Source organism: Pituophis catenifer, unplaced genomic scaffold, assembly GCF_029215685.1.
Source record: "Pituophis catenifer annectens isolate HBS135680 unplaced genomic scaffold, rPitCat1.0.hap2 SCAF_1, whole genome shotgun sequence".
Classification (NCBI taxonomy): domain Eukaryota; kingdom Metazoa; phylum Chordata; class Lepidosauria; order Squamata; family Colubridae; genus Pituophis; species Pituophis catenifer.
The window spans coordinates 182,531,836-182,551,820 of NW_027256881.1; the positions used below are offsets into that span (position 1 = coordinate 182,531,836).

General features: G+C 38.7%; 1 protein-coding gene and 1 long non-coding RNA gene across 4 annotated transcripts; one reads left to right on the forward strand and one right to left on the reverse strand.

Annotated features, from left to right (window-relative positions):
* Positions 1-2,665: 2,665 nt before the first annotated feature.
* LOC139309123 (MOB-like protein phocein) lies at positions 2,666-19,902 on the reverse strand. Of its 3 annotated transcripts, XM_070933279.1 has the most exons (9): positions 19,601-19,902; positions 17,170-17,334; positions 8,210-8,272; positions 7,675-7,775; positions 6,412-6,454; positions 6,141-6,227; positions 4,805-4,884; positions 4,583-4,694; positions 2,666-3,066 (listed from the first exon to the last, which is right to left on the reverse strand). In XM_070933279.1, the coding sequence occupies exons 1-9, from the start codon at positions 19,601-19,603 to the stop codon at positions 2,935-2,937; spliced, it is 786 nt and encodes a 261-aa protein (XP_070789380.1). In that variant the 5' UTR covers positions 19,604-19,902; the 3' UTR covers positions 2,666-2,934. The 3 variants fall into 3 exon arrangements, with proteins under 3 accessions (XP_070789380.1, XP_070789378.1, XP_070789379.1); XM_070933277.1 differs by lacking the exons at positions 17,170-17,334; positions 19,601-19,902 and adding an exon at positions 12,799-12,993; XM_070933278.1 differs by lacking the exons at positions 2,666-3,066; positions 4,583-4,694; positions 4,805-4,884; ... (2 more) ...; positions 7,675-7,775; positions 8,210-8,272 and adding exons at positions 15,028-15,231; positions 16,321-16,410 and having other exon boundaries at positions 19,601-19,860.
* LOC139309125 (uncharacterized) lies at positions 13,246-18,767 on the forward strand. Its single transcript, XR_011599790.1, has 4 exons — positions 13,246-13,846; positions 14,051-14,203; positions 17,721-17,802; positions 18,175-18,767. It is a non-coding gene; the product is annotated as an uncharacterized lncRNA (long non-coding RNA).
* Positions 19,903-19,985: the final 83 nt, after the last annotated feature.

Genomic DNA, 19,985 nt, shown 5'->3' on the forward strand with positions numbered 1-19,985 from the left:
AGATTACCAGCACCTTGAATTTCACCCAGAAGCCAATACTGCTCATATAGCAATGATTTAAAAACTGGTCAAAATCAATACTCACTTTTCTTCAATACCGTATCCATATAAAAAGGTGCTTTATAGCTTTATTTTTAAAATGCTGTCTGATAGCCAGATGAATCATGTTCCCTCTTACAAGTATTCTCTTTCACCTCATAAAATATTGCTACAAGTTGAATGTAATAAAAATTAGCAATGTTCTTCTTTAGGGATCCACTGATCTTCAAGCCTTTTAAGTAGCTTCAATAAAACTTGTTCATAAACATGTTCTGCACATAGAGAAACATTTTCTCGTTGACTGTAGTAGCAAATTCCAGAACAGAAATATTGGAAATATTAACTACCTATTAATATTTATATTAGTGTGAATCAAGAGGGTTATTCATTGACTTAATAAGTTATACTAGCAATGAAAGTTATAACTTGTTCTGCTCTTCAGATTGTCTTAGGTTATTAAATCACGTGTGCCCTTAGGCTCATTTAGCTCCATGGAAAATTATAGTGGGTCTTATGCATTGCTTCAGTGACATAGAAACCATATTTTGCATTCTTGAATCATCTTCAATATTCACAATTCAGAGTTGGTATTACTCAAACTGATCTTAATACTCCAGTGTAAATGTTTTTGTTTCAGAAATGTATTTTCTTTGCTTTCAAAAGACTTAACATGCTTTCAGCTTAAAGTTTGCTAAACATTTCACCCAGCTATTAAGATATCACTCTCATGTGTTACAGAGCATAGGACTTAAGTGTGGAGCACCATATTTTTTTGACATCTGAATGCTCTTAACAAAGGTAACCATCATTTTGCAGCCCAATTTTTTTTGGAAAAAGAAAATTTTTAATTGCAACCTCTACTTTTTACAAAGTATTTCAAAAGACAAACATAGCTCAGTTTCCCTATAATGCAGAATGTAAGTTAAACCCTCAATATATTTAGCATACAAATTCAATAGTTCACTTAAGCTTAATGAAGTTCTATAGTATCAGGCAGGCACATGTGCACACACATTAGAGGTACTCAAGTCAACAGCATTAAGAAACTTAATGTAGTTGTAGGCCATTTACAGAACTTTGATTATAGTGCAGACAAATCAGATTTATTAAGAGCAAAATCAGTTTTTCCCCCCAAAGGCATGTATTGGAAGAGGGAGACATGTTATGATTTTATTGCAGCCTCAAAATTAATGCTTACTGATATTTGTCTGTTAATTAGGGGAGGCTACATTCAAATAGAGAATGCCAGCTGCATCTTGTAACCCCTGAAACGTAACTCCTCAACCACATGCTCTAACCAAATTACACATGGGTATAATTGCTGTTGCTAAGAACCATCTGATGTGATGACCCTGTTGACCATTAAAACCATTCCAAAATAGATAATAAAAGCAGTTGAAGAAGCCAAATCTGTCAGTCCAGTGAAGAACTTTCAACTTCCAAGAATATGCCTCTAGCACAGTCTCACTCAAAGTGTCTATCATCTGCTATGAAGTATCCAAATATCTTTTAAAAAGATTTTCTTTCTATTAGAGCAGCAATCTTGATACTCTATGGGACCAATTCATAATATCTTATATGCAATTAAGGCAAGAACATTATGTGCTCTGAAACCAAGTTACGAATAGTAGGAAATAAACTAGTTTGACCACATAAGGGCCAAACAAACCTATTTCAACAAATAAAGGGACATCTTTGATAAGAAAGAATCAGCCTTCAATTCCCAAAAGTTAAAACATCATACCAAACTTGACTGAACAGTGCTAGTGCTTTTAGATTTCTGTATTCATGTACATCCAATGTATAGAAGCCTATTATAATTGTCTTTTAAAAATATTTAGCTCTACAGCACTCAAAATAGTTTAAACTCCATTAAGTTCTTACTGAACTTTAGTGCTAATGCATATCTTAAGATGCTACGTAAAGAACATACAGTTGGATTGGAGGACATAATTGTGGAATTCATTGACTAGCATACAAAATATTCAGATAATATTCGGGCAATATTTGGATCAATAAAAACAACCTGCAAATGATGGATAAAACTTTTCCAAGTACATGGGACTTGTCCTACAAATGAGTAAGATTATTTTGGCACAATCTGCTGTAGTGTTAACATAAATGTTTAATGCGAGGTATAGTCTGTAAGCAATTACTATAAATATGCACAAGTATAAGCCACAGAGAACTTTACTGTAGGCCAGGAGAAAGCACACACTGTTTCATCCACTGGCGAGAAGTTCAGCTAGGGAATCTTTGCCTTAAAGGGATTGGACATATAACTATTTATGGATATGCAGAAGCCTCCATTGATACAGCAAGGCAAGTCCAGAAAGAAACCAAAAGCTCTAGAATATACTTTAGGCAGCATAATAAAAGCTACCATTTGGTATTAATACTGCAGTAACAAATATTTCAATACACATGTACTGTAACAGGTTAGTTCTATATATGCATACACCCAAAAGCAAAACTAAATAAGGATCATTTCCATAAAATACAAAAGTTAGAAAGAAATGAAATGGACTTGCAAGCTTCTGAAGTGTCAAACTAAGGCTAAAGTTCCAACTTCATTAGAATGAAAAGCTCAGGTTTAAACTGGACATTGAAGACTAAGATCCAATGATTGTTTAGCAGCAATTTTACAGAACTGTAAATTCATTTATTAACAGGCAGTATAAACAGATAATTCTAATTTTATTTAAAAACCATGAGTGCCACATTGAATATACAGCTCATGAATAACTTAAAACCATATCCCATATTAAGAGGCAACGCACACAGCATACAAAAAGTATACTAAACAACGCTCTAAGGATACATGATTGAAATTTCTAAAATTATATATACAGTACACAATGTTAATTATGTGTTCATTTCAGTCCCCGAAACTCCTCATGCCTCACTTTCACCAGAAACTGAATTCTGCACTTCCTCTTCTAAAATTGGTACGATCAGGTTATCCTTGGACATCAAGTTATATTTCATCACAAATTTGGTAAACCGATGACATAAGAAAGTCTCATTCTGAGGACAGAAAAAATGTACATGTTAATACACATTAGAAAAGTACATGTTAATACAGATTAAAATTACTCAGGGACAAAAATTCCTTCATGGGGAGCACTATGTTGGGGGGGAATGTAGAATACAATTTGTGCTGTATTCTGAAGCTTTCCAGGATGTAAGATAAAGCTACTTTTAAGATTTTTTTTCCAACTAAAAAAGAAGGAACCACCTGATAAATGACAGAATGTGGAAATGTCTTCTTACAATGCTTCTAACACTATCTTTCACAAAACATCAGCACCCTTAAAACATGAAGAGATAGTCCCAAGACCCCAATTTTTAAATGGATTTTGTATCCATTCAATTTCACTAACCAAATACAATCCACTGTGCATGAATGTTAACATCCACACATATAGTTATCACAGTATACGTTTTCAGGATAAACAATGTTAGAGAAACCACAAGAAGAAACAAAAAACAAAGATATTAAAAGCACAAGAGGAGAAAATTTACACCAAATCCATTCATTCCTTTCTACCCTTGATTCCATGATATCCATACACATGATTTTATTTAAAATTTTCAGTGATTCAACTTAAATGCTCTCTAAATACATAATTGAGTGCTCATCTTAGTATTCAATCTACGTTCATTTTCTAAACTCTCTTTTCAGCCACATATTCTTCTCAAGTACTCCTTTCCTACTAAATTAATTTTATGTTTTTCCTGACATATCTAACTCTCACTTCCATTGAACAAAAAGGACGAAAATACATTTTAGCCACTTCTATTTGTTTGTTTCATTCTTTCATGTCTCTGGGCAAACTACACATTGCTATCTTTTTACCATTATTTGCAACCCATCAGTACCACAAACATTCTTTGTACATTTACCATACATAAGCAGCCAAGACCACACACCTATATTCATTCAATACACTCTGCTATTGACCTATTTGTTTAATGTCCCATTAAAAAGAATCAATCAAAAATTTACAGAAAAGTATTAGTTTTTAAGATGAAAGTACTTTCAGGTTTTACAATCCTTTCTTCCACAATTTTTGTGAAAATGCTTTTACAGGACATCAGATGATCAAAATAAACTAAATGCATAAGGTTTTGATAAAGAAACTGCAAGACACACTGACTTTTAGAGTTTATATTCAAATCCCATATCCGGAGAACATTTTGAAACCATAATTATACATTAATTAATGTCATAAAAACAATAGCAACATTCAGTAGGCATGCACTCTAAACAACCATTCCAATATAAAAAATAGTAGACCAATAAAGCTATTCCACCATTACAATTTCTGGTACTAAAGTAAGAGCACAACCTAAAGGTTTACCCAGAAATAAAATCCATGTATTCAGTTGTCCCAGTTAAATGCATTTAAAATTGCCATCTCAAACATTTACAACCCAATCCGATATGCATCTATTCAGAAGTTAAGCTTCATATAGTTTAATAGAGCATATTCTAGAACACATAGCTAGAGGGCAATACTCTTTGTAATAAAGCACTTACTTCATATTCATCAAATATTTGACGATGATGAAAATATGCATGTGAAAATATTCTGTAAATCCTACGGCAAACTGATCCTAGTTTGGCTACAGATGATTCCTTTATACTAACCCTGCAAAAACAAGATTTTTTTGTTGCATTAAATATTCCCCTAATCCTCAATTGACAATACATGAAATTAATACTGAAATAAGGTTTCTATAATTCTGAGAAAATATTTACCTGCTGGGGAAATATTTATTGCTATTCAGAAGACATGCAGCACCATCCAGTGTATGTCTAGTGTAGTCAATGGCAGGACACTAGAAAAAAATAAATGAAAGTACTGCATTTACTATATATATAACGTTTTAATACTTTCAAATAATCTAAAATCAATTTATGAAAAAAAAAATCATCCTTTCCAAATTCCATTCTTCACACAGCTATGAAATTCACTGGGCGATATTACTATTATAGGGAAAAATGAGGAATTGCCTTGTGCTCCTCAGTTGAGATAAGAATGAGAACAAAATAAATAACAATGAATGCCAAATTATGATTTGAATTGTATATTTTTTATAAAATTTAATGTGGTTACATCATAAGGAAAAGCCAATGCCCTCTGCAATTACTCACTTGCAAGCATATAGCAATAGCACTTTAGACTTCTTGTGGTCCACCAGCAGCCTGAGGAGCTGGCAGCAGAGTCGGACAGTGAAGAGGGTGGGGAGGAACAATTGCCAGTCCTGGAATCTGGGGAAGGCTTGGACAAGGGCTCTGCGTTGGAGGCAGAGAAAGGGCCATCTGGGAGGTACATGCTGCCTCCGGAGCCTCCAGAGTCAGACCTCAGCGAGGCAGAGGAACAGAGGGAGCCTGTTCCCAGTGTGTGCATGTGCAGAGCTGCCAGAAGGCAAGAACATCTAAAACAAAAGGGACAACTCGGGAGTAGGGCTGGGAGATGATTGGTCCCTCCCATAAGACTTAAAAGAGGAGGAAGCAACATTTGTTCATTCAGTTCAGCTTAAAGCCTGAAGCTCTGTTTGATTCTGGACTCCATGTGACTTTGCCAATTAGGTCTTTGGCAGAGTGTCAAGGGAGATAAGGGTGGGTGATTATATCGAAGGACTTCTCCTGAAGGACTCTTTATAACTAATTGGGACTCATCTGTGAATGAACAGAATTCACAGCTGTTGCAATGAGGTTTTTGGGACTACTCGTGTGTTTTAATGACTCAGAAAGGCTAGGACAGAACAAAACTTATATACTGCTTCATGGTGCTTTACAGCCCGCTCTAAAGAGTTTACAGAGACAGCATATTGCCCCCAACAATTTGGGTCCTCATTTTACCAATTACTGATACAAGTGGGGTGGGGTGGGGCTTATGCATGGAAGATCATCAGAAATTAGAAGAATGCCACTAATAATTAGAGAATAGCAATTTATCTACACTTCTGTAGATGAACAGAAGTGTAAAATTTTGTTTCTGAACATACAGTATAGGAAAATAACATTTGCAGCACAGTAACACAATTAGTAAAACATCTTTAATTATTACAGTTCCCATTTTCTCTCTTACCTCTTTGGGAGTTTTATGGGCTGCACAAAGAAAAATCCATTGTTCAGTTGCTGTCATCTGTGTGCATGTGTCTGGGTGGCATTCACTCTATTAAAATAGTTGCACAATAAATACTTGTTGAGCCTATGTGAAAAATACATTTTGTGCAGATAATGTTCTTCCTATCTGATCATTATATATAACTAAAAAACAAAATGTTAAAAAAGTGTTCTGTTTTAACTAATTTTTAAAAAGACTCTTAAGTGCCTAAAGAAAAATGAAAAAAAGTTACCTGTAGTTTAACTGCAAGACCATTTAGCTCCAAACAGAATTGCCTAAAATATTTAGGAAAAAAAAGTTAGATCATCACCCTTTTTTCTCTTATTTGATATAATTATAAGCCTAGGAAATACCACAAACATTGTAAAATGCTGTTAATTGTTACCTTTGGAAAGAAGCATGAAAAAATATCTTAAGTGTTATTTATATTCCTGTCAAAAGACAAGAGTTAAATATTTAAGATTTTCTAAAATTTTAATAAAAACAATATTACCATGTTTCTACAAAAATAAGACCTCGTCTTATATTTTTTTTGAACTCTGAAATAAGTGCTTGGCCTTATTGCCATGCGCTGAAAAGCCCAATTGGGCTTATTATTAGGGGATGTCTTATTTTGGAGGAAACAGGGTATTTAGTAAATTTGACAAAAATTTCTTCTATAGCAAAATTAGGTTACGCTGAATTGACCAAAGCCAATAGCCTCTATAAAGAAGATGGACTATTCAGATGACCTGCCTAGATCTCTGATGACTGATAGAGGGCAATACTGTGGAATACTTATATGGCCTCTAGAAAATATAGGTTATCCATCAGTTTGGGGCAAGGTTCAGTGAGTATATTTCTACCTCAGGCTGAGTGGGGAACATGGTAGAATATGAAGTTGAAAACATGCCACTTTGTATACCCACACTATTTTATTATAGCCACAAGACCCAGAGTAAAAAAGAATACATTTTAAAATACACGATAAACTATATTAACAAATATTTAAACAATCTGAAAATTATCTTTTGACACAGAGCCAATGAGGTAAACTACATTTTAATGTTAAACTACATTATTATATTATAGTAAATTTGAATAGGTCAGTTATAGCAGGGATGAAAAAATGCATAGTTCATCCACCTCTAACAACCTACAGAGCTGTTTGTGTGTGGGGAAAACAAGCCAGGATTTTGGGGAGGGAGGGGGGGAGGAGAGAATCTCTTGTAAATATGCATCCCACTCAAATCCCATGCCCACATGATTAAAAGAATAAGATTAAGTAAACGAATAAGGCATTTTAAAAGGATGTATCTTTGCCATTTCTACTTAACATATGTCCCTTTCCTTAAACACTAGAATCTCAGAAGCAATTGGCAATTTTCTTAATGAGAAAGTATTGCTATTTTCAGTCCTTTTTGTTTACTTGGATTGCAAATGATGCAAATGAACACAATTTTCTTAAGAACAAACTTTTTTTAAAAGAGCAATTTACCTTAAATGTTGCAATTACCTTAAATGTTCATATTTCCAAACACCTTCGTCCTGTCCTTCTGGAGGTTCAAGAATTTTATCAATATTTGAACAGTCTGCCCTTATATTTTGTTGGATATACTAGAGGGGGAAATGTTTAAAATATATGTATTATGAATCACAGCATTAATAACCATATATTGTATATGTGTGAAGCTAGCAAAATTTATATTGAACACTTCCCAACTAACCTTTTTACCTGCTCTGCTAATTCCTGTTCTCATTGTTTTGCATCTATGTTCCAACACAGATAACTTACTAAATGTACAATTTACTTTGACTAAAAACTGTCAGTCCTGTAGCTGAACTTATTAATTACAGGGCAAAACAATAAAACAACAGGCAGCTCAGTAAGCATGCAACATTTATGTATTTCTAGTGTAAAAATGATATAATAAGCACTAAACAGCAAAGCTGGTAAAACTACACCATTAATGCAATCTAGTCCATTATAAATCCATAACTGTCAAAAAGTAAATGAATAGAATACCAAGATATAGTTAAATGCTGAGTACCTGTTGAACTGCCAATGTGCTATCCATCTCTTCAAATGATTCATCAGGCCAATTATAAAAATCCTAAAAACAAAAACAAAAATCAGAAAGACTGACGCACAACAAAATCAAATCTTAAAAATACTCAAGTTTATAACAGCACTTGGTTTGCCTTTTAAAAGAACAAATCACCTTCTAGTCTGTATAATTTCATGTTTTTTGTTACCTATCTCACTGAATTTTATTCTAATACCAGAAATATCTAGCAGTACTATGAGTGCTTTTATGAAACAAAACCTCTTTAGAAGGACATCCCCAATCCTACCATCTCTGTTATACATTTCTATTACTAGCCACTCTATACAATGCAAATAGTTAAATTTGGGATCTAAATATGATAAATACTGCAATAAACAATACATACCCGAATCAGTACAATGTATGAGTTAGAGAATTACAGTAGTGCAGTCCTACAAGTTTAACACTACAAAGATGCAGAATTTCTTGCATCTTACAATTGTTATTAAAGCAATTAAGCTACTAGACTCCATGTAGCATTAATGAAATATTAAGGGAGGTGCTGAGAAATAATAAAAAGGCCCAGACATCTTTGCCTATTACCAAAATGTATTTAAGAGTTTTGCAACTTAAAAAAAAATGGCATACTTTTATTATAGTAGTATAAGTAACTCAAGATGATGAAAGTATCAATTCCTTTCTCCTCCTATTTTTCCCACAATAGCCTTGTGAATTGGGTTGGGCTGAAAGAGAGTGCGCAACTGGCCCAAAGTCACCCAACTGGCTTTCATACCTAAGGTGGGACTAGAACTAGTCTCCTGGTTTCTAGGTCAGCACCTACATCAAACTGGTTGTCAATTTACCAACTCTCAGTTGTACACCATCCTATGCAAATTTAAGGTGAGGTAAATAACCAATGAACTGATATAGCACGATATATATTATTAAAATTATTAAAATGTAATACAAAGATAGGAAGAATAGCAAAATAATTTTTTCTATAACACCCATGTAAGACTATGTAAGGAGTCACTGCTATTCATGTGGGCAGAAAGTTGGGCAATAGAAAGGCATTTTTCTATTACATGTGGACATTTTAACTGTGTGTTTAAATGCTTCTGAAATAAAATTTAATAGCAATAGGGCTTAAATGTAATCACTGTATTGGTTAATCTAAACAATTTACTGCACTGCATTTTGGGATGCATTAGAGACATTTTCAAGAAAAAATATCAAGCTGTTTTACAATTAAAATTATATATGAATATATTTCACAAATACATTATATGCACTCTAACAACCCATGGCATTTTACATAGGTTTTATCAGATTTCCCCAAGCTATTTTGTGAGGATAACCCTAACAATCTTGGTTACCAAAAATTATAAATCCATAAATTTAATAGGAACAGACAAGAAAAGCCAAATTATCAGAGCCAATCTACCATCATGTTTCCATTTAGAGAATATTATACAGGCTGCAGGAAATAGAGGGGAAAATAACCAACTTTTTGCCTCATTATCTGTTTTTGCTTTACAACATCTGAAAAATCACCTTAAAATATTACATGCTAATTTATACATGTTCTCCAACTGTTTTGTATTAATAGAGGCTAAGACTAATAGACTGAAAATAAAAACTAAGATCTTCCAGAGATGCACTATACAAATTCCATGTAAGGTGAATATATACATACAAACACACATATTTTATATTAGTTTCAAAGAGAAAAATCAGAGATATCACTAAGTATTATTTTTTTAAAAATTCTAAGTGCTTCAAGATGACTATTTCAACTAAGTTATAATATAGAATATAATCAAAGACTAATCACTGTAGAGCAGGGGTGTCAAACTTGATTTGAGGGCCATATCAGGATTGTGTTTGACCTTGGGGTAGGCAGGTGTGTGTGGGTGGGGTGGGCATGGCCAGTTCAACATCACTAGTGTCGGGGGGCACCTTTGGTGGCCCAAATGCTCTGCCAGCAAAAATGGGTTCCCAAGCTCCATTTCCAGCTGCGATGACCTCCTGCAACCCTCTGCCAGGGAAAACGGACCCCCAGAGTGCAGCCCACTCTAGCTCTATTTTTGCTGGCAGAGGCACTGCGGGCTGGTCCTTTGCTGTTTCCAGGGTGCCCCCACTCACGGGCCAGATCTAAGCACCCTGTGGGCCGGATCCAGCCCCAGGGCCTTCAGTTTGATACCCCTGGTGTAGAAATCTTATTGTGAACTTTATATACTAATGTGCTCCTCTGATGTCTACAGAATAGCTTGAAAACCATTTTGTTTCTAATATAAACTCCCATTATTTCTGTCTACCAAATAAGGTATTTTACTATATAGAACGCTTCCAAGCACAGAATTACAGTATCATCTTCTCAGTATCTTTCATAGTAGAAAAACTCGTTTGATAGTAAAAGAGGAGCTTGAGTGACATACATATTCTATTCATTATAAACTAGTCTCAAGAAAGCAAGATGGCACCAGGTGTATAGAAATCTAGCACACGCTACAGGTAGTCCTCAACTTATGATCATAATCGAGTCGAAAATTTCTGTTGCTAAGCAACAATTGTTACGTGAGTTTCACCCCATTTTACAATATTTCTTGCTTGCCATAGTTGTTAATAAAACCATCATTAAGTGAATCTGGCTTCCCAGTTGACTTTGCTTGCCGGAAGGTTGCAAAAGGTGATCACATGACCCCCTGGACACTGCAACCATCATAACTGAGTCAGTTGCCAAGCATCTGAATTTTGATCATGGAGATTCTGCAACAATCGTAAGCGTGAAAAATGGTCATAAGTCGCTTTCTTCAGTGCCTTCTAACTTCGGTCACCAAACGAACTGTTATAAGTCTAGGACTACCTGTACACAATTAGTATACAAATGTTCTATCAGAAGTGGACACCTTAGGTCTGTGATGGCGAACCTATGGCACGGGTGCCACAGGTGGCATGCGGAACTGTATCTGTGGGCACGTGAGCGTTGCCCTACTTAGCTCCAGCGCGCATATGTGCACCGGCCAGCTAATTTTCGGGCCTTCTGGGCCTGCCTGAAGTCAGGAAATGGGCTGTTTCCAGCCTCTGAGGTGGCGAAGGGAAGGCCATTTTTGCCCTCCCAGGGCTCCAAGAAAGCCTCTGGAGCCTGGGGAGGGTGGAAAATGGGCTAGCGCGGGGGGGGGGGGTCAGGTGCGCATGTGCCAGGGGTGGGGCAAATTGAATGGTGGGTATGGGCACATGCATGCGTGACCCCTTCCCGCATGATCCTCACTTTTGGCATGCGACAGCAAAAAGGTTAGCCATCACTGCCTTAGCTCCTTCAGAGAGTTTGGAATTTCTAGTTCTAGGCAGCAAAAAGTCAGCTTCTGAGAGCTACAGTTCCAAATGTTAATCAAGTTCATTACATCTGCAGTAAACAAGCTGCCGCTGGAAGAAGGCAGGAGAGGACCAAGGGAAATCAAGTAAACCTACAGACTGCACCTAAAAACCCTTTCAAGTTTTCAATAAAAATTCTAAAGCTTCCAAAACAGAAATTTGAAGAACACCTTCCAAAAAGTGAGAATCAAACAACTTATAACAATAACAATCGGCTATGATAGCATTGAATTATTGGAGAAAAGGTTTGTTTGTATCAGCATCGGGCAAAAACAAGCCCTTCCCAGCCTCTGCAATCCCAAAAGCACTAATTCTGGACAGGAAAGGACAACCGATTTCCAATACCGCCCATTTCTTCTGTGGGAAGATAGGAAAACGTTGTTTCAGAAGCACTTTGGCACCATAACACACCCTGTAGCATTCATCCACACCCAGGTTACAAGCCCACTTTGTGCAGTCAACTTCCGTCTTTCCCTGCTTTAGTCACGGCTCCGGCCTTTCCCTTACACCTTCCTCCTCCTCCTCCTCCTCCTCCCCAAATAGCCCCCGCCGTTTTCCCTACAGACCCACCCGTGTTCTACTCTCTTCCCACTTCTTCGGGGGAGGAGGAGGAGGGGGGGGCGCCCGCCACCCTGACCTTGTTTCCAAGGCTTTTTCTTCTCACGTTTTTCAACCTTCTAATTTCTAATTCCAGAGTGAAATCTCTTTTTGGCGGTTGGTGGAGGGAGGGAGGGAGGGAGGGAGAAGGAATTATAAAAGACCCGAATCCTTGCCCTCTTGTTGGTTACAGCGCCATCCCCCAAGGGCTTCGGGCCCAGTGACTAGTTTCTAACCCCGGAGATAGAGAGAGGGTTGTCAGTCCCGTCCCTCCCACACATACACACCTGCGGGGACGCCGCATTGACTAACCTTTTCTCGCCCCGCCTTCCGTTCCCACACCGGGCCCTGCTAGCCATGGCGGGGAGTGCCCTTTTTGCCCTAGCTATCTCCCACCGGCGGACACCCCCCCTCCTGGTCCAGAGCAAGCAGAACGGCCGTCTTCCTGGGAGGGAGGACGGGGTGGGGTGGGGGCTACAAGTAGGCCTCCGCCACCAGCAGTTGTTTCCCCCCCACACAGTCCCGCGGCAATACCCGGCCCGTCTCCTCGCCGCAGCCGCGGTCCCCCACGCCCCTGCCCCTAAGCGTTCCCAGGCCTTGCGGGAGAACGACGGGTTTACCTGGGCCTTGGTGCCCGGCCTGTTCCGCCTTAGCACAGCCGTCCCCTCCGCCATGACCATAGTGACAGCGAGCGGCGCCAGGACCCGGATGCGGCGGCGGCAGCAGCAGCTACCCAACAGGCGGGGAGGGGAAAAAAAAAAAAGAGGCGGAAGACGCGCGGAAAGACGCGAGACGACGACGAGGCCGACTTCCCCCGAGGGGCGGGGAAGGAGTAGAGGGGCAGAGGAGCCCGCGGGGATTCGGAGAACTACGTAGCGTCCTACATCAGAGGGGCGGGGCTAAGGAGGGAACTTGGTGTGGGACTGATAGAGCGGGTGCTGCGGAGAAAACAGCGCCCTCCAGCTCGGGAGGAGACAAAGTTCAGCGGAATAAGTCAAGGGAGGAGGAGGAGGAGGAGGAGCCGAATGCGTGACGCAAACGACACCGGAAGGGGCGGGGAAAGCCGAACTGAAAGGCGAGGAGGAAGCAGGGAAGTAGCGCGTGCGTTTAGAGCTTGTCGGGGCGGGAGGAGTTTTTGAGGGCTTCCCGAAAAGAGGGCGGGGCATCTCTTGTGGAAGATCTTTCGGGCGGCCGTCTGGCGCCTCCGGACCCTTCTGTCGTTATGCGCGCGCGGCTCCTTGAAGCTGGGGAAATTCGCACGCGTCAGGGGTCTCTTACTCGGCTAGCAGCCACAGAAAAAAGACGCCCCTGGTCAGACTGCTGTTCTCTTCGCTACTCTCCGGACGGCCCGTTTATCGGCTGGAGATGCGGAGCGCTGAGCCCTTCTCCCTCATACAAGAGGTCCTCCCTATCAGCTGGCAGGCAGCTACTCCTAATCTTGCTGAGTGTCACCTCCAATTTTATTAAATTTATATGCTGCCTACCTCACTAATTTGGAGATGTAGCCGTTAATGAATGGCAGGGGTATTGCTGAAGCAAGATATTTGCAATTTCAAGTATATGGCAATTATAAGGTTTTTTTTTTAAAAAAAATGCTTTTGGGTACATCTGGAATGTAAATACTTCACTACTGTACTAAATTTCCTGGGAAATTGAACTAGAACTAAGGTAATCAAAGAATTAAACCCTTACATTTTTCACAAGGATAGTTGGGTGCAGTGAATTTTCTATTTCGGCTGTTAAGAAAATATGAACATTGATTTGCATTAAGAAAACCGTTGTAAACACCTAAGAATTAGAACCAAAATAAGTGTAATTTTAATCAGGGCTTTAATTTTAAGTGACTTGTATATTTTTTTATTTTTTTTTCAGGGAGAAAATGTAGTTTCAGGAGGAAGCGAGAATAGGGAAGTTAGTTGTTTCAACTACTTTTGTGGAGGAAGAGAATGCAGAATCTGGTTTCCATCACAAGCCTTGGAAAACTATCTTCGAGGTTCAAGCCATGTTATTCCTTGTGAATGAAAGGTGTGTTCATTACTTTAGATCACTCAATGATAGGACTAAGCTATCTGAGGGACTCCCTATCACCAGGCATTTCTACCCATCTGGTACATTCGGGCAGAATAGCTGTGCTTCATGTTCCCTCAAACATTGTCCTATTGTGGATGCCTTCCCTGTTGCTATCATTGTACTCCGGAATAGGATCCCCCCCCCCACGTGATATGAATGCCCATTCTTCTGGTGTTCCAGAAGACCTTTAAGATCTGGCTCCCTCCCAGGCCCTAGATCAGCGGTTCTCAACCTTTTTGACCCCTTTGGGGGTCGAACAGCCATTTCACAGGGGTCGCCAAAGCACTCTCTCGCCCCCCCCCCCCACGCCTAGGGCCTAGATGGAGCTGGGTATTTGTGAGGCTCCTATGGCCGTGATGGCATGGAGGTGGCATGGAGAGCCCTCTGTGGGCACACGAGCTGTAGTCCCAGCTCAGCTCCGCCGCACATGCACCTCTTGCCGGCCAGCTGGTCTTCAGGTCTCTGCTGCACATGGACGGGGGCCCATGCGGGAGATTTGCGCGCACACACAGGTCATGTGCGCATGCACATTGCATTATGGGTGTGTGCGTGCTTTCAGTACTCGGTGCAGAAAAGGTTAACCATCCTTATCCTATGGTAACGTGTGTTTATTATGATAGTTTTTAATCTGGACCAACATTTTCTTTCATGCTTTTAACTATTCTAATTGTTTCTGTATAAGATGCCTAAAGCCTTTTGGGAATAGGTCATAATAAATTTAATAAATAATTGTAACAAGTGCTAAAGCAGCACCATAATGAACACATTAGCAAGAAATATTTTCACTATACAGATAAGTTTTATTTCAAGGTCAATATCATTTGAGAAATGTTGCATTTATTAAGAAAATAATTATTTACATGATGGAGCAAAAGCATTTGAGCACTTTTTGTGGAATGACAACTTCATGATAATGCCATAGTATGAACTTCTCAGTCAAGATATTTTCCAAGAATATCACCATCTCTAAATATGAAATAGTCCTGCAAATAGAGAATATAAATTAGCATTTACCAAAGACAAAAAGTTACTAGTTCAGAAGTCAAGGCAATTAAGTTGTTCTAGCAGAGATGGATTTACGAGCACAAAGTGATTAGTGCTCTGCAAGTAGTGAGGCAAGGACATGTCCTTCACATTATTTCTTTGAAAACTGGGGAGAGAAGAGATAATTGAAACTAATTTCCCGTAAAATAGCCTTCATGTGGACTGAAATATTCCAGTTTAAAGCAGACTAAATTACAAGTCCTAGCCACACTCTTACTGCATACAAGATTCCCCACTTGTGAGGACATTAAGAGACAGGAAGTCTTTTTTTAAGAAAACAGTAACAGAATTGGAAGGGACCTTGGAGGTCATCTATTCCAACCCCCTGCTCACACAGGAGACCTGTACTAGGGATTTGAACTGCTGACCTTTCTGATCAACAAGCTCAGTGTCTTAGCCACTGTCTAGTCAGGTCAAGTGAAGCAAAGAGTGTCTTGGGCTGTACTAGGTCTCCCTTAGCTGGGGTCCTGTGTTCCACGTAATGATTTACGCTGTTTAATGACCAATCAGGGAGACAAGTGTGGAAGTCTTTAAGCAAGGCCAACTCACTTAGTGGCTGTCACATGCAATTGGGCAGGCTCCATTATGATCATAGATGGAGACATGTTTTCTAAATCCAAAAATACTGAATTACAAAATACCTTCATGACCAGATCTACAAATAGTAAATTATGCTTAAATACAGAATTGATAAATGCATTCAAAATGTATGTTTACTCTAGACTTCATGTCTGGACAAAGCAGAAACTAAAAATGCAATTGTCAGGCTCCAAGTAATGCACTCATCACAGATATTTTAATAAAGAAAAAGGACAAGCATTTTAGAAATAAATATGAATATTTGCAGCTAAGGACTAGTCAGATACAAATGGGCACACAGTTGAACACAAAAGCTTGGAATGTCAGGTATTTGAAGACTTGCCATGGTAGCTTTAAAGAAGTGGTGTCTAAGCATAAACTTAAACATAATTACTTTTTTAAAATTAAGCTGTGGAATTGAAAGAATGAACATTTAATGTAAAACTAACCTTATCATCCAGAATAACTTTTGTACCCCCGTACTCAGGTAATAGAACCTTCTCACCAACTTTTACACTAATTGGTTGAGTGTTTCCATCCTAAAGGGAAGAATGTGAATTGTAAACATTACAACACACTAAGAAATATTTTGTGGTGAGAATACATTTTAAATTCAAAGTTGCAAATTCAAATTAAAAACAGTTCCTGGACATGGTTCTGTCTCTCATCTTGAGAGGTTTACTATAAACCAAACCTAACCCAGTGATTTAAATGACCTGTATGTCTTTCTAACCACCCCATTTCATGATAAAGTGAGTTGTAATATTTACTGGATTTCTAAAAAAGGAATATATCTGTGTGAACAAAGTAAGAAAACTAACATCCCAAAAATTGCCAAGGGCTCTCTGAACTAACCCCAGGCCTAGGAACAGAGCTAGTTCTTTAAGGACACTTTCAGAATTTTTAAAGCGCGGTAGTATACATATCTCCAAGGAGACACTTTCAGAAGGTGGGTGCTTCAACAAAGAAGGCATACTTCTTCAGTTGTGTAAGAAGAGATTTAACTGAAGGAGCCCAGAGCACACTGAATCTGGCCAAACATACTGGATGGACAGAAACAATTAGAGACTGGTGATTTTTTAAATCACCTTGCTGTGGCATGAAGGGCCTTACAGATAAATTAGACAATCCATGTTCCTTTGGGTCATCACTTCAGATATATTTTCTTACTTAAACAATGATCATGGGTGGATAAAACAGCAGCGGGAAAGTGATTTCTGACTAACTACAGATTTCTCCATTGAACTCCTCTGAAAAGTTATGAAAAAATGTAATTATAATGCTAAATTCCTACTTGCCTTGTTTTTTGAACCTGATCCAACTGCCACAACAGTGGCTTGTAGCACCTTTCCTTGAGATTTTTCTGGAATCATGATTCCCCCTTTAGTTACTGTCTCAGCCACACATCTTTCGACTAGTACTCGGTCAAAAAGAGGAAGAAATTTTTTAAATGCCTGTCCTGCCTGTTAAAACAAAACCAGAAATCATCATGAAGCCGTAGCAAAAATAATTTTTCACCTATAAGGTAACTTAGGGCTTATATAGCTTGTATGAAATATGAAATACATTAAGAGCTCTGAGAAAAAAACTGACACTGAAATTACAGTTAAACCAATCTGGCTTCTCCATTGACTTTGCAAATCAGAAGGTCACAAAAGATGACCCTGGGACACTGTAACCATCATGAATATGAACCAGGGGTCAAGCGGCTGAATTTTGATGTGACCATGAAGTGTGAAGAAATGGTCATAAATCACTTTTTCAGTGCTGTCATAACTTTGTGTCACTAAGCAAATGAGTATTACTAAGTATCTTATTCTCTCCTCCAACTTTTCCTTGTCTGTTCTAGACAATTCTCCAATCTTCTGCAGAGGGGAGGGAAGAACAGAGAAATTGATCTTTGGCCATTCCAATGATAAATGGAAAGAAATGTGAGTTAATTGTAAAATATCTGAAGAAAATAATTAACTGCAAGATAATTTAAGTTAACATTCAACAGTTCAAGCGTAGTGAACTTTGGATGTGCACTTGGAAGGCTTGGCTACTACCGGTATTTTAGTGTGATTTTTAAAAATTCTGTAAATGCTTTATTCAGCTCAGTTAAATGCATCAAATCAGTTAACTGCAGATTCATACTACCAGCTGTAAATTATCATGCAATATAGTTAAGTATAAAACTATGTTATGCAATTTACTTGCACAAATAGTAAATGATTTCAAACAGTAACTACTTTAGTTAAGTGAAAACAAAATAAATCAAAAGGAAGCCAATTCACTAGGATGTTTCTTTCAATACATTCCAGATTATGGCATGGATGGTGGAAGAAATTACTAGAAGATTCTTCTAGTGTACTCTAGAATCCTCTAGAGGTCACTGTTTAACCAGCAGAAGAAAACTGAGCACCTCCTCATATAGAAAAATATCCCTGGCATGCAAGTAACTGGAAAGGGATATAATACTTGTAATATCTTTTTTCTATGGGCTTTTCAGCAGTCATCAAAACAGCCATCCACAAACACCTCCAAATACATCCATTGGTGCCTACAAGGATAATCCTTAATAATTTTCTGAAAACAAATCGTAATAGAGGGCTCAAAACTATGCAATTTATCAGTTTTGTTTTGAAATAAGATTTCTTTTGCACCAAGAGATGGGAAAGGAAATTAAACATGAAGAGGACAGCAGGAAGGGAGGTTTTTTCACTAAAACATTTCCAGTCCAAAGATCATTAAATTCTATTTCCCATGAAAACCAGTTTTAAGCAGCACTTACAAGTATTTTTGTTTTTTTTTTTAAATAAAGCCTCTTTCTTCTCTCTCCCCGTTCTCTTTGACCTGTATGTCTTTAAATGGGCGTTTACTACTACAGCTGCCCTTTACAAAGCATGGGAGCTGGCTCTACACACCAGAGAAATTTCACACAGCAATTTTACGCAATTTTGTAGTTATTAAACTTCACAAAATTTCAAATAAGACCCATACATACACTCATTTGCCAGGCAATGTCCCCCTGAATTCGGTGTAATATTGATTTCAACAAGAACTGGCTGCAGATACGCTATACAAACATGCTATTTTAAAATCCAACATGAACAGAACAAAGCTTTTAGGACGATGCCTTAGTTTTAGCAAAAATATTAAATAAAAGGAAAAAAACCTATTTATTTTTGAATGAATAATCCCATCGCACAAGGGCATAGTAATGTTCTTAGACGCAAAATAAATTTTGGCTAATTTATACATATTTTTTTTTAGAAGTTAAGTAACATTTCACTTCTGCCTGGTAACCCAGAGTTATGATTTATAGCTAATTTTATTAGAGAGGTCTTAGTCATAAGCAATACCACTTTCAAATAATAGAGGAAGAAGACGAAGCCACGTGCAAAAATTTTCCTCCATATAATCTCCCAAATATTTCGGATCAAAGTCTTCCCATTTCTGCATTATCGCTTATTTTAGCTCAAACCAAAAGTTTGACGTATCGAGCGTCTCTTAGGATCCAGCCAAAGGCTTCTGAAGAACCAGAGGGCAGGAATAACCTTCCGGTGTCCTCTACCCTTCGGTAGAAACCTACTGAAATCACAGTGGACAGAAGACGGTGGAGCTCATGGAGACCCACATCATGCAAGGCCAGAAAAGGGTCTCAAGGCTCGTTTTCTTCCACTTTCCCTGCTGCTTTGCTCCACGGATGACAAAAGGCTGAGCGGCAGAAGCCCGTCAATCACTCACCATGCCGGCTGCTTCCAAGCTTTCCTCTCTCGGTTCCTGCCTTTGCCCCGGTTCGCGCTCCCCCTGCTCTCGGCGGGCAACCCACACGTGAAAGGGTCAGGGAATGCGCATGCGCCAGCCACACCCACTCCAAGGGGAAACTGCTTCCCGTGCCATCAGGCGGGAGGAACGTTCGGCTTTCCTTTCAAACGTTGTTTTTTACATTTCTCCTCGTTCCTTACGCGGTAAACTCCTTCACTGTTTCACTCACGCATTTGTCTCTCCCTGAATTCGGTGCTTTGCCATCCGAACAAGGCGAGACATGCCCGGAAATGATGTAATCCTGAGCACGACCTTTGGTGAGCATGGGCATTCCAGAAAATTCTGGAAGTACGGAGCCCGGGAA

Bases quoted from the DNA above. Each gene is read 5' to 3' on its own strand.
- LOC139309123 (XM_070933279.1), bottom strand. The intron at 8,273-17,169 runs GCAAGTAGGAAT...TTTTGTTTTTAG, and splicing joins GATCAGGTTCAAAAAACAAG to GATTTTTATAATTGGCCTGA. The intron at 4,695-4,804 runs GTAAATATTTTC...TTGTTTTTGCAG, and splicing joins AATAAATATTTCCCCAGCAG to GGTTAGTATAAAGGAATCAT.